Source organism: Rhododendron vialii, chromosome 12a (genome assembly GCF_030253575.1).
Source record: "Rhododendron vialii isolate Sample 1 chromosome 12a, ASM3025357v1".
Classification (NCBI taxonomy): Eukaryota; Viridiplantae; Streptophyta; class Magnoliopsida; order Ericales; family Ericaceae; genus Rhododendron; species Rhododendron vialii.
The window spans coordinates 2,695,795-2,708,580 of NC_080568.1; the positions used below are offsets into that span (position 1 = coordinate 2,695,795).

General features: G+C 39.1%; 2 protein-coding genes across 2 annotated transcripts in view; both read right to left on the bottom strand.

The window, feature by feature from the left end:
- Positions 1-12,786, bottom strand: part of LOC131311229 (uncharacterized) — an 84,276-nt gene that overhangs the window by 18,166 nt on the left and 53,324 nt on the right. The gene's annotated exons all lie outside the window — the stretch shown is intronic.
- LOC131311226 (uncharacterized) lies at positions 5,429-8,072 on the bottom strand. Its single transcript, XM_058338581.1, has 2 exons — positions 7,418-8,072; positions 5,429-6,910 (listed from the first exon to the last, which is right to left on the bottom strand). The coding sequence occupies exons 1-2, from the start codon at positions 7,972-7,974 to the stop codon at positions 5,527-5,529; spliced, it is 1,941 nt and encodes a 646-aa protein (XP_058194564.1). The 5' UTR covers positions 7,975-8,072; the 3' UTR covers positions 5,429-5,526.

The following is a 12,786-nucleotide window of genomic DNA, read 5'->3' on the forward strand; positions in this document are numbered from 1 at the left end:
GTCATCCCTTGAATTCCATTATGCCGTGCACCGATTAGTTAGATAGTCGTTTTTATAATTATTAGTATATAAAACAATAATGTTAGCCCCTAATTTGTGTTACCTGTGCACTAAGTAATTCAACCGGAGAATTTGTTAAGTATTAGTAGTATAAGGTTAATCCCTAAAGTAAAATGATCACTCAAAAAGTTTTGAGGTTAATATTAGGAATCTAAAAGTTGTTGTTAATTATAACAAAGCCTCTAAATTGTCGAGACTAGACTAATTATATTTCTGTTACGTACAAATCGACCCATTGAAATATCTAATGTGCATCGAGATCTCATACAAGCCTAGTTAAGGCATAACTCAAAATGTACAAAGATCATTATGCTTCTTATTGTTATGCTTCATGTGTTCTACAAATTTTATTTTCTAAAGACATGATTTCAGTTCTGTGAATTATAATGATTGATTGTTGATTACCATGTTTCACGAGAACTTAGAACAGACAGTAGGTTCACTGGGGTTTGGTGTATGGTAGTTTGAGAATCACTTAGATGATTTTTAAGTTAAAGGAAAATCGGAAAAGATAGGAGATATTGTGAAGGGATTCTTGGAGGTTATCCAGTGAATCCGGATCTATTGGAGGTTATCCACAGAGTCCAATTTGGGAGAAGAGAAATGAAACCAGGGTATGACAGTTGATTGTCGATTCGAAACCTTAAGATATGGCATTGCGTGATCGCTCTTTTTGAATAGGAGATAAAAGGATGATATGTATTATAGTATCAGGTTATGGTCTATATACTCCCAAGGTTACGGTTAGTTCCTTGTGGGCCCAGTGGTTACGGTTAGTTCCCTGGGGAATTCATCCTTGCGAGGCGGTTGATGACTCCGACTAAGTAAATAACTTAGGCCGATTCATCGGGGCTCCCGGTTAGGGCAAGCAAGGGGGGGCGGTATCACGAATGGCCATAGTCCTGGTGGTTAACATGGGAGGATGTTTCTCAAGGATTGAGATTCTAGATTTCACTAAGTTAAAGGCTAGTAATTGAAATTGGTTGCTTGCTACTTTAATTGTTCTTACTTTAACTTTATTGTGCATGCCATTGTTCGTAAGTTATGGGTTTCGGGTGGGTTTTGGCTACTGGGCGTTATCGCTCACGGTACTATGTTACCCTGGTAACTCGAACACCAGGTACCGAAAACAGAACAGAAGTGTCGTACAATCCGACTGGAGTCAACACTACTGAGGAGGGAGTAGAAGAACCATAGTTTCCGTATGCGTAGTCGCTCTGATTTAATTTAAGTCAACTTTATTTTGAAAGCTTCAAAGTTTATTTGGGGAATTGTAATATTTGGTTAAATTCGGCTACTTAAACTTAATTCGATATGGTTGTAATATGATGACATTTGCTTTTGAAACAGTGATGTATTAAATCTATAAATTTTAATTGGAAAAATTGTCTTTTAAATGTTTTTATTAATGTTCCGAAATTCGGGGCGTTACATTTACCACCTTAACAATGTCTCCCTTCGCAGCTTCTATTTTGTTTTAGTTCCCCCATGTGGATAAAATCATTCACCAGCTCATCAACTGGTTTATTTATATGCATATAGCCGTACTGTCTAAAATGACTCCCACTCATTTTATCTTTAAGTGGTGCAAGTTCTACCTAGCCATAAGGCTGGTAACATTTCCATTTCCATTTCCTATTCCATTTTTGTGTTGAAACATGGATATATCATAAACACCCGCATTGGTTGAATACCAACATGTCACTCTGTTTTTTCCAAGAATCGTTTACCTAGGATACGAAAGAAGAAAACAGAGAGTATGTTTTAGCCAAAGCTATACTTGGGATTTTTGTTTCGCAAATTCTTGTCTTTGATATTTCGAATCACATTTCAGCTTTTCACTTTGGAGCTTTATGCGCTCCAATTCATTGGATTGAAGGTCTGTCAAGCGACGTAACAGCAAAAACACATAAAATGAGGAGGAACAAATTGGAACATGCAAAAAATCGTTAGCAATCAATCAGCTTCTAGTCAAAGGAATTCGGTTCCCAGTGCGAATGGATGAATGCCTTTTCTTATGATGGTAAGGCTGCAAATAATCACAAATCTTAACGCCTAGCTCGAATTTTCGCAAGTGAATAGCTATCCGCTCGATATTCATTCAGGCTACAAACAGCGACAAAGCAAACAATTATCAGAGCAAAAATTGGAACAAGTCCATAGATAGAGAGTGTAAGGGTGTGGGTGTTTGGTGTGAGCTAGTAGTGTTAGGCATTGCTACTCCTGTGATTGTTGAGTGTGTCTTGAGCTTTGCTGCTTCATGTTTGCAACGCCGTGGAATTGGTGCGACTGAAATGGTGGTGGTTGTAACTGATACGAACGGATGCCACAACTCCATAAAATGGATCACCAAGGATGCCGCAGTTATGCTTCCCTGTTGTTTTCTTAATTCTGGTCATCCTCAATCGTTTCATTTATTAACAAGTAAATACTAAATAGGCAAAACCAAATCAAGCACAGAGAAAACTGAAACATCAAAGAGTTCAAGAACCACTAGAAGAGATTCACTTCGCAAATTGAAGCAGTTGGTAACATACCAAAATCTCTCACTGGGAATTCCAGAACCAAATTACTGAAACTAGTTGGGTGAACATAATCAAACATTATCGGTAATGGCTGAGCTAAAAAGCAATTTAGTATCAGTATAACCCAGCTCTGTAGAATGCTCCTCTTCTACGATAGTCAGGGAGCTTCCGAGTCTGCTTCTCAATGGAGTATGTTACCAATTAGATTATTATAGCAGTTAAATTTAGTGGAATATTTACCATTCCATACGTATCACCAAGTGATTACCACAAACTAACAGCAATAGCTTAAATTTTTAGCTACAAAGTAAGCAAATAGTGGGAAGGTAGGGAACTAGTTAGAATCATCACACGGCTAATGATAGCCCTTAAAGATTACAACTTCAACACAATTATCTTAGCAAAATGAAGGATAACAGTTGGTAAACCATATATCCCAAACCACTTATCCTTGAGAATCCAGGATAAAACTCCGGCTCTGGTCAAGGGTATTGGGCATACTGCATGGATCAAATGCCAAGCAGCCAAACTAATCCCAATTTTATTAGTGTAATCTAAGTTTGATCCTATAATAAGTCCAATTACTCAATCACCGGGAGTGCGGGGCTCTTGTTCTTTCGGCAGCAAATATGTGAATTTTGAGAATTAAACAAGCCATATGCCCACATCTAACTATGTTGGTAGCTTGCGATCATCGATTAAGGGCATTGGTGCTTCACAGCATAGGGAGAGATCTAAGTTGGTTCACCAAATTGATATGTGAAAAGGTTTCTTCTTACGTGAAAAAGGAAGGTTTTCATACTCCAATTGGTGACAGACAATAACCGGTCCCATACATCTATCTCCTTTTTTTTTTTTTTTTTTTTAAAGGAATACAATTCATTTCACCAGTACAAGCATGCTTTTTTCTGCAGTAAGAAAATATGAAAACATGCTTGGGTAATTTGGATCCCACTAGTACAAGAATGTTTTATTTTAATTTTTTGCAGTAATGTCTTCCATTTCTACCTTGTTAGTTGTTAGCAAGATATGGGTACCTAGAAGTTGAACAAAGTTTGACATTTATGAAACAAAGCATCTTAAAATTGAAGGAGAACAACAGATTTCCTTACCCAAATAAACTATAGATCTAGAAAATACAGTCGATGTAAGATCAAACAATATTTCTAAGTCATTCTAGGCTGGATCAAATCAACAATAATGAAAAAAAGCACTAAAAGGCTAGAATCCCAACAGTTTTAGTCTTCTACTAGCACGTGTGGCCACGATTCGGGGCGGTAAAGAGAGGACTAATATCAAAGAAAGCAAGGCACTACTAGCCATGAAATGCAGGAAACAATGCAGATTAATTCTACGAAATGAGCAAACATTTGGTCAAACTAAAAAAATGTAAACATAAATCATTCAATGGTAAAATCATGACTAGAACATATTTTTGAAGGACATACGCTAGGTGCCACTGTAGCGACAAATGCGTGACACAGGCATAGGTGGATAAGCTATTACTTACAAAAGATCCAATGAAATTCTCAAAAACCTTTGATTACAAGAATGAGGTCATAAAAGAAGCGATCCTAAAAAATTTGCATAAGATTCCATCGATGAGTCGTCCAGCAAGTCTATAACATTGGGATAATTTACCTTGAAGTAGGTTTACAGATTATATTCACAGGAGAATTTCCATGGCCATCAATACTAAAGAATAATACCAAATGCAACAGTAATATATGAAATTCAAACCCCTATTATTCGCAAACTAAAACTACTGAAATCTCCTCCAGTTCGCACGAAACGAATGAGAAATCTAGCGCCTATAACTTCGGCAGAACCAATTCGAATTTTCAGCGAGGGGAGGACGCGAAGGGTTGGCACCTATGATTTTCGTGGAATGCTGTTGAAGAGTTTAAAAAAACACTATTAGATAATGCTATTAAAAGGCATATTTGTTGTAGTGCCAGTAACTTCGGAGCTATAATCCTATGTATCAGAGTATCAGTATAACCACAGGTAAGATCACAAGTTCACCTACTTTCAACTACTGATAAGTTTTTCCTCTCATTTTAGCCAACTGTGAGCTCCAAAAGGCTGCATGATCATGGAGAAGTTATCTTTACTGAAACAACCCCATAGGGTCATGCCCACATCTTTCATTGCCCACTCTCACCCACTAATCACAAGATAGTGAAAGAAATCATGCACACCCAAAAACTGAATAGAAACAAACGCATAATGCTAATCAACTCAAAGATGACTGAACAAAAGGGTCTTTTTTTGTTGCGGAAACTAAGGACCAAAAAAAAATCAGAACACAAACACACACACAAACACAGAGACAAAGATTTACGTGGTTCCCCAAAATCGGGTACGTCCACGGGAGAGGGCCGACGAATTTCTATTATAGAGGAAGAGGAGGATTACAAAATCACTCAAACTCACACTCACTCATAGACTGATACAAATGCATACATATGCTGCTCTCAAACTCTCTCTGATTTTCAGATGCTCTATCATTCTCTTTTTGACAGAGCCTCCTAGGATGAGCTCGGCTCCCTCCCGAAGGAGGAGCCCTCACGCTGCTCTACTCTCTCTACACTACCTCACTCTCCTCTCTGGTCTCTCACTCAAGAGAGATACCCTTGCAGAAAACCAAAGGCCTTCAATTTATAGGCCATTCAAAGAATGGCTGTCATGCCATTTTCAACAAAGGCTGCTCTCAGCAGCCCATGTGGTTCAACAAAGGCTGCAGGCTGCTCTCAGCAGCCCATGTGGTTCAACAAAGGTTCAACAAAGGCTGCAGGCTGCTCTCAGCAGCCCATGTGGAGAATTATTGTCAATTATCAACATTTTTTCATTTCTATTTCAAAAATTTTCAAGGATTACCAACTAAGGAAGGAAATAAAATGAACTGGTCCTATACATATTTTAGCTGATTAGAACACGATCAATCAAGCACAACCAGTTTCTTATACTCCTCACCAGCAATGGCCACTTCCATGACAGACTCAGGATTCAAAGCCCCACTCTCCTCCAAGAACACAGTCATCAAATTCTTCGAGAACCCACTCACAAGTGCCACCCCTTTCTGGTTCCCAGGCACTGGGGTTGCCCTTGAGTCCCTCAGATTCCAAAACACAATCTCCGGCACAGACGACCCATATCCCTTCTCCCCAAACTTCCTCACAATTGCTTGGTAATCCGTCTCCCAAGGTCTTGCCGACGCCTGATCAAACTCCATGTCACTAAACACGAACACCCTCTTGATCATCTGTTCTTCGGTTAATTTTGCATTGACAGCCACCTCCAGTATCAAGTCAAACACCTTCTGGAAATCAGTGTTCATTCCCCAATCCATTGTCCTCACAAAATCCGTCTTTGACCTCAAATCACCACCTAAAACCATCTGTAGCGTCGGCTTCTGACTGAATGTAATCAGCTTCCCTTTCCACGGTTCCTCACTCAGTTCCGAAACCAAAACCCCAAGCGCCACCGAAACCTCCATTGGAACCCCACTCATACTACCTGAAACATCGCAGATAGCCAAACAATTCTTCAGTTTCCCCTTCTTTGACAAATCATCCACCATCCTCTTCCACTGGAGCTCTGCCACCTCTCCCCCATCCATGTCGTTCAACGACGCAATTATATCGTGCGGCAACAATGCCCCGGCCGCAATTGTCGCCTTTCCCGACTTCACCTTCTCCAGATACTCCTCAAACCGCTCCTTATCGTGCTTTCTAAACTTCTCTTTGTAAAACTTCATCGCCACAGAGGCAACCCTATTGTATGGAATAGAACCCCACTGATTAGCCCCTATATAAACCTCGGGTAACTCGAGGGCTTTTCGCAGCGGTACGAGGATTTCCTTACGCAATCGGTCGCGAACGCGATAAGCGTAGTGAGCATCTGAAACGCCGTCATATTCTTCATATAAATTGCAGGGGTAAACTCTTTTCGCGACACTTTCGCAAAGCAGAGTCGCTTTATCGAACGAGGAGTCGAGCGAAGGGCACCATTTGGCGGCGAGGCTGATTTTGTTTAACTGGTTGGAATTGAAGTGCTGGATATCGGATTTGAGAATATCAGCAAAGAGATCGGAGATCCGGTCGTATAGGAACTTGTAATCAGGATCGCGGTTGTAGCGTTCGATGGCCTTTTTCGCTGCAGCAACCTTCTTCTCCTCCCTCGATTCACGAGCCTTCACCTCCTCAATCTCCATCCTCTTCATTGCCGCCAAAACCCTAGCCTCCCTCGTCGAGGGCGACTTAAACGGCGTTGACCTCTTAAACGGCGTTGACTTTCTCATTGACTGCTTCATCTTCAACCCCCTGTTTCGAAGAGCAAGAAATTTTGGCCCTTTGGTTAGTTGAGTCAAACTAGTTCCACATGCAATATATTTTTCCCTTCGAGCAATTCACAGGCATGTGCATAGGTGCGTTCAGATCCATTTGATGGACTTATCCAACACAGTTAACGTGGGTCCCACCCCCATCAAACACGGTTCCGAACGCATCTATCTCCAACGCATCTATCTCCAGATGTGTGTACGTATGTGTCCGAAGAATTTTTGTTTTTCTAGAGTATTTTTAGTCTTAAATGTTCAAAATTCAGAAGCTATTCATGCAATAGATACAAACAGATCAATCTAATTTTACTTTATAACTAGTCCCCATGACTAACTACACTATGAAAACACAGAATGGTTTGGAATTTCTTTGCTTCCGAATAAAATTGGATTAATTTAAAGATTCTTTGTGACCAGTAACTGTAAATTTATCTGCAAACTATAAAATACCCTTACGAGAGAAATCAAAGCGAGACGAGTCAAGTATTACCTTCTTCCTCTCTTCATCCTCCTCCCGCCCGACGACTTCCTCGCCATCCACGCCATCTTCGCCTGTCGCCGCACCTCGGGGCCTTCCAGAATCCTATACAGAATCTCCGGCAAGTCCTTAAAGTACCCAAACTCAGCCAGCGGCCCCACGTTACAAGCCAGCGTTTTCGGGTGGTGTTTGTGCAGCCACAGCGCCGCCGTGTAGTACCCTTCCTTGTCGGACTTGCCAGTCCCACGTACGCCCCTCAGGTTACACACCAGTTTCAGAGCAGTCAAAGGATTGTGGTCCCACGCAGATTGTAGACGCTGGGTCAGGGTCACCGGAGGGGTGTTGGGCACCACGTGGAAGAAGAAGTCGAGGCACGGGTTGCCGGTGGAGAGGAAGGTGCGGGCGTAGTTTTCGGTGAAGATCATGGGGGGTGGCGGGACGGTGGTTTTCTTGTTGAAGTTGGCCACCATTTGGTCTACGAAAGGGTTGCCGGTTGCGGCGGGGGTGGGGGTGGCGGTGCGTGGGCGGTAGACTTCTGGTGGGCCGACGAGGGAGGGTTGGCAAGCCATTTTTGTGATCTGAAAGTTGAAAGAGATGTGGGTGTGGAATTTGGAGAATTAGGGTTTTTGTTTACTTGATCGAATCTTGATGTGGAGAGGACGATTAGATAGGGGGAGTATTTATAAGGATGCCCCGCGTACGGAGAAATTTTTGTGTGCGGATGTGATATCCGAGCAATTCATTTCGATTTTGAACGGTTCAGATTTAGAAAAAAAAAAAGAGAAGAGAGTTGTGGGGTGAGAGAAGAGAGAGTATTTTAATCTGAACAGTCCAACATATTTAGAACAGTCCGGATAAACTGCTCAGACATCTCGTCAGCATAGCCGCGTGGTACCGCCCAGCACCCAAATATTTTTCCCGGGGAGGACTTTACTCGGTGACCAAGGTTGTTAATTTTTAGTATTATTTTTTTTAAAAAAATTCAATAAATAACCGATACGTAGATTTATGGGATTATTCAAAGGCGGTTTGGCTTTATATTTTTCTTCAAAGGCGGTTTGGCTTTATATTTTTCAATTTTTGATATAAAGAAAGGAGGTTTTATTTAGAGGAATATTGAAAGAGATTGGATAGATGGATTTTCTAAAATTTATTGATAACATTGACTACTTTAAAAATAATGTCGGTTGAATGCCGAGGGATGTTATTTCAAATGATTTATTTGGGAAAGTTGGATTTCGATCTAGGATTTTAATATTTTTGAAGATAAATGAGACCCAAAAACATGTCCCATGATTTTCAATAAACATGATTTTCAAAGTGACTAATATTCTTCACGGTATCAAAAAAATAAAGATTCCGATCATCAAAATCATACTGGGAAGAGTTCACAAAAATGAATTTGGAAATCCCTTAGTGAAACCCGCGCGACACAGGAGTTGTAGGGCGACGGATTTGGCCACTCATTTTGACACCGACAGCTTGGATTTAATTCGAGTGTCCATTACTTGGATTAAATCTGAGCCGTCTATTGTCAAAATAGACCGCCGAATCGGCCACCTTATAGCCCCGTAGGGCAGCCCGCCCTACAAGATCTCCTCGTCCAACAAAAATGGGTCGGACTAGACCGTCCAGTCCCTCAAATGCATGGAAGAAGATTCCTTCCCAAATTGAAATTAAAAAGGTTTTTTGTCAATTGAAGTTTAGAGTTTGAAGATGAAGGAGATTAAAAGTTTGTTTTACCAATTGAATTTTTCTTCGATCGGCGTTTTATCAATTGAAATTAAAAGTTGGCATTTTGTATTTGAAAATATACTAGTACTAGTTTTGTGATTTTATTGATCAAGTTTAATACGCACTATATAAGTTGGCGGTTTTGACTAAAAATAAAAAAATACGGTTAAATTCTAATTAAAATCAGATCTAGGTTTATTCAAATTAAAATTGGAAATGGCAAACAAATTTGAGCTTTAAAATAATTTACTTTGCTAATGGGAAACACAATCAAATCTTGTTCTTCATTTTGTTTCCAGGCTACCAAATCTTGTCTAATGACGGAAATCGGCAGGATAAATTCGTGAATTGTCAATTGCAGTTATATAGCTATGAATTTCTAAGTAACTCAGTAATTCGGACCAATTTAGGCACACCTCGACTAATTAGGAAGACCAAATTCACTGTTCACTTGCAGAGCTACAATTAAAATACGTCTTCGGCCATCATTTTCTCCTAAAACCAAATCAAACTCTATTGGACTGGGCCAAATGAATTTGACAGCACTAACCTTAAGAAAAAGAGCAAATAAGGGGCTTGACAACCAGGTCATGCTGACCCGTTTCCACCAACAAAAAACATAAAGTTTTATCGTCTCATTTTCATTAAAAAAATATTCAAAATTTAAAGTATTTTACCATCTGATTTTCACTAATCAAAAAGTTTTTACCAACTTAACAACTTTTTCACTCACATAGTCAGCAAAAACTTCTTCACTACCGGAACACCTAACAACTTTTCAGCCACAAATAAAAATCTACAAATTTTTCACTACCAGAAACACCCATCTCGAGTAACATTAATGTTCATGCCATGATTTTATCATCATGCTTCATTCATATAAACTTATTTTTCTTTTTCGTTTTGTGAGTTTTGTTCGTTTTTTCTGAATTTTGTTATATTATTATCATATTTTTTAGATTATTCATCCATCTCAACGAGAGGAGTCTAAAAAGTACAAAATTATGAATGAAAGCAAAAAAAATTCACTAAAGGTGAAAAAAATATCGAGCAGCTGTCATATTTGTTTAAAGTGCCGTCTTATTTAGATTTTTTCAACATCAGTCCATTAATTTATATTAAAACAATAATTAGGGATGCACAAGTGATCATGCACACTTGACAAATTCGGGTGGAGCCACCACTGCCTCCAATGCAACGGGCGATTATGCACACTTGAGTGCATGTGTGTGCGCGCACGTATATACAGATAAAATTCCCATGCAAAGTGAAGGCAGAGTGCGGAAGGAAAATAGACCGAACTAGAGGAAAAAAGATTCATTTGGTCGGGACACGTCTTCTACGATCTAAACCTACCAAAGCATCCAAGAGCCCTTTTTGTATTTTTTTCCCACCCTTTTTAGACGTCCTAATTAGACGGAGCAAAGAATTTTACTACACATGGGAGACCATGCATGGGAGCTAAGAATTCTCGATATATTTTCATAGGAATTTTTTCTCTCTATATAATAGTAGTAGAGTTATTTTTTTTCTTTGTAGAACGACCACCCCTATTGGCTCCTCCCTAACTTATTAAACTAAAATTTGTATCTAACTATTCTTGCTTTCTCTCTCTATGCCGGGAAATTTTTCATTGCCGGGTGGGTATATCACATGTGGTATCCGCTCAACACATCCGGGCAATCCAATACATTTTTTGACGGCTCGGATTGAAACCCTCTCTCTCCTCTCATCCCAACACTTTTTCTCTCATTTTTCTCTCTCCAAATCGAGTCGTCTAAAAACGCAATGAACAACTTAGATGTGCGAGCGGATATCACGTGGTACCCACTCGATACTGAAAAACACAATTTCTAGTTTTTTCATGCAGGAGGGAGAGCCACTGATTTTATTTTATTTCCCACAACAAACCACGGAATTGCTTATAAAAAAAAAACACAAACAAACCACAGAATCAGTGAGAAGCTTAAAAGCTAAGAAACATTTTAACCCCTCTCAAACCCTAAAAAGCAGTGAAACAAAAATAGAATTGAGCACAAAAGCAACCCAATACCCACATATATAAAGCATAATAAAGCCTCTTCCTTTTGTTTGCTCCTTATTCTCATTCCTCTCTCTCTCTCAACCCTCTTGTTGATGCAATTCTCCACTATATTCTCAACTTTTGCAAAAGATAAAGCTCATCAAGAAGCACAACCATGGTGTTTTCCTCCATTCCAGCTTATAATCTTGATCCTTCCAACCGGCAACAGGTTATCTCTTCCTTTTGAACACCAAAACATTTCTTCTTGCCCTAAGTTGTAACTAGAGAGGATGTTATCTGCAAAGTGGCAAAGATACTTTTAATTGGTTTTGATGCAAAAGAGAGGACGAAAATAGAGAAAGGGAGGGCATTGTAATTTTAGAATATAGGCATTTTCACTAGTAATATATTTGTATGCTGATCTCAGCAACTTCTATCAAGCATTTTAACGGTGGATTAATGGAGGGGAGGTTTGTGCATATTGTCAGATAAAGTAAGGGAGAGCTGCGTAATTTTAGAAATCTCAGGGGAGGTTCTTGTATTTTTCCAAAACCTCAGGGGAGGATAGTGAAATTTACACTACAGGAATTGGTACACATATAGTACAAGAATCTGTTTTTGATTTCTTTGGAATTACGAACCTTGGAATTTTAAAACTCTGAAAATTCCAGGCAATATTTTGATGCTATAAACTGTAAGGATAGTATAAATTCCAGGCATTATTTTCTTTACCTCTGGGAAACAACGATAAACCCGGCCCCATGTAGTTTCAATGTTCATTTCACTCACACTCAACCAACAACTATTCAACAAACACGAGATAGAATTAGCCAGAAATGGCTAGTATTGACAAATTTACCATTTTTTTTACGTACGTTATAAGAAAAAGTTCTACCTACACAGTTCTACCAACTAGCAAATATGAAGGGCTTTTAATGGAGAAAAACTTTATTTAAATAAGTAAGAGTTAATAGCTATAATTCAAAAAGTGTGAATCTTTAGATATAATTCACATTTGGCTTTTCTTCAGTTTTTAATGAAGGGTAATGGCCTAATGGGTGACAGAATTTGATCATAATCTCTTTTCATCGATCATTCCTTCTTCTTTGTGATCGTATATTTCTCCGTGGTTAAGATTTGGTAGGACTTATAAGGTGGTCACGAGTTCAACTACTCTTTCGATGTGTTAATCCAATTATTCTAGCAATATTAACGTTTGCTGATAAAACAAATTAGATCCTTCAAATAAAACCGACAATATTAAGTATCAAACGAATTAGTACTATATCACTTTATACTTGATGAATGCCATTTCTCAGCCTAGAAGCAGCAGCAAAAACACACTTCCAAAAGCAGCAAAGGCCAGCCAAACTGCAATCAGAGTCGCAAAATTTAGGCCATGGTGTTTTGGAGGAAAAATAACGAGTTTCAGTTACAAGTTCTAACTCTAAAAGAATAAGAAAAGTTAGGGAAGATAGAAGGCCAAAAATAAATACTGACAGACCGGACCCGGGGTGCACTACAAAGTTGTAGTGTAAGATTTGAGCTGTCCATATGTTCGGTAATCAATAATCAAGATTTCATCTCCATCCAGGGACAAGTTACACAATGTATATTAACTTGA

Coding starts and splice junctions, on each gene's coding strand:
- LOC131311226 (XM_058338581.1), bottom strand. CDS start 7,974: ATGGCTTGCCAACCCTCCCTCGTCGGCCCACCAGAAGTCTACCGCCCA. Junction 6,911..7,417: donor AGGATGAAGAGAGGAAGAAG/GTAATACTTGAC, acceptor TCTTCGAAACAG/GGGGTTGAAGATGAAGCAGT.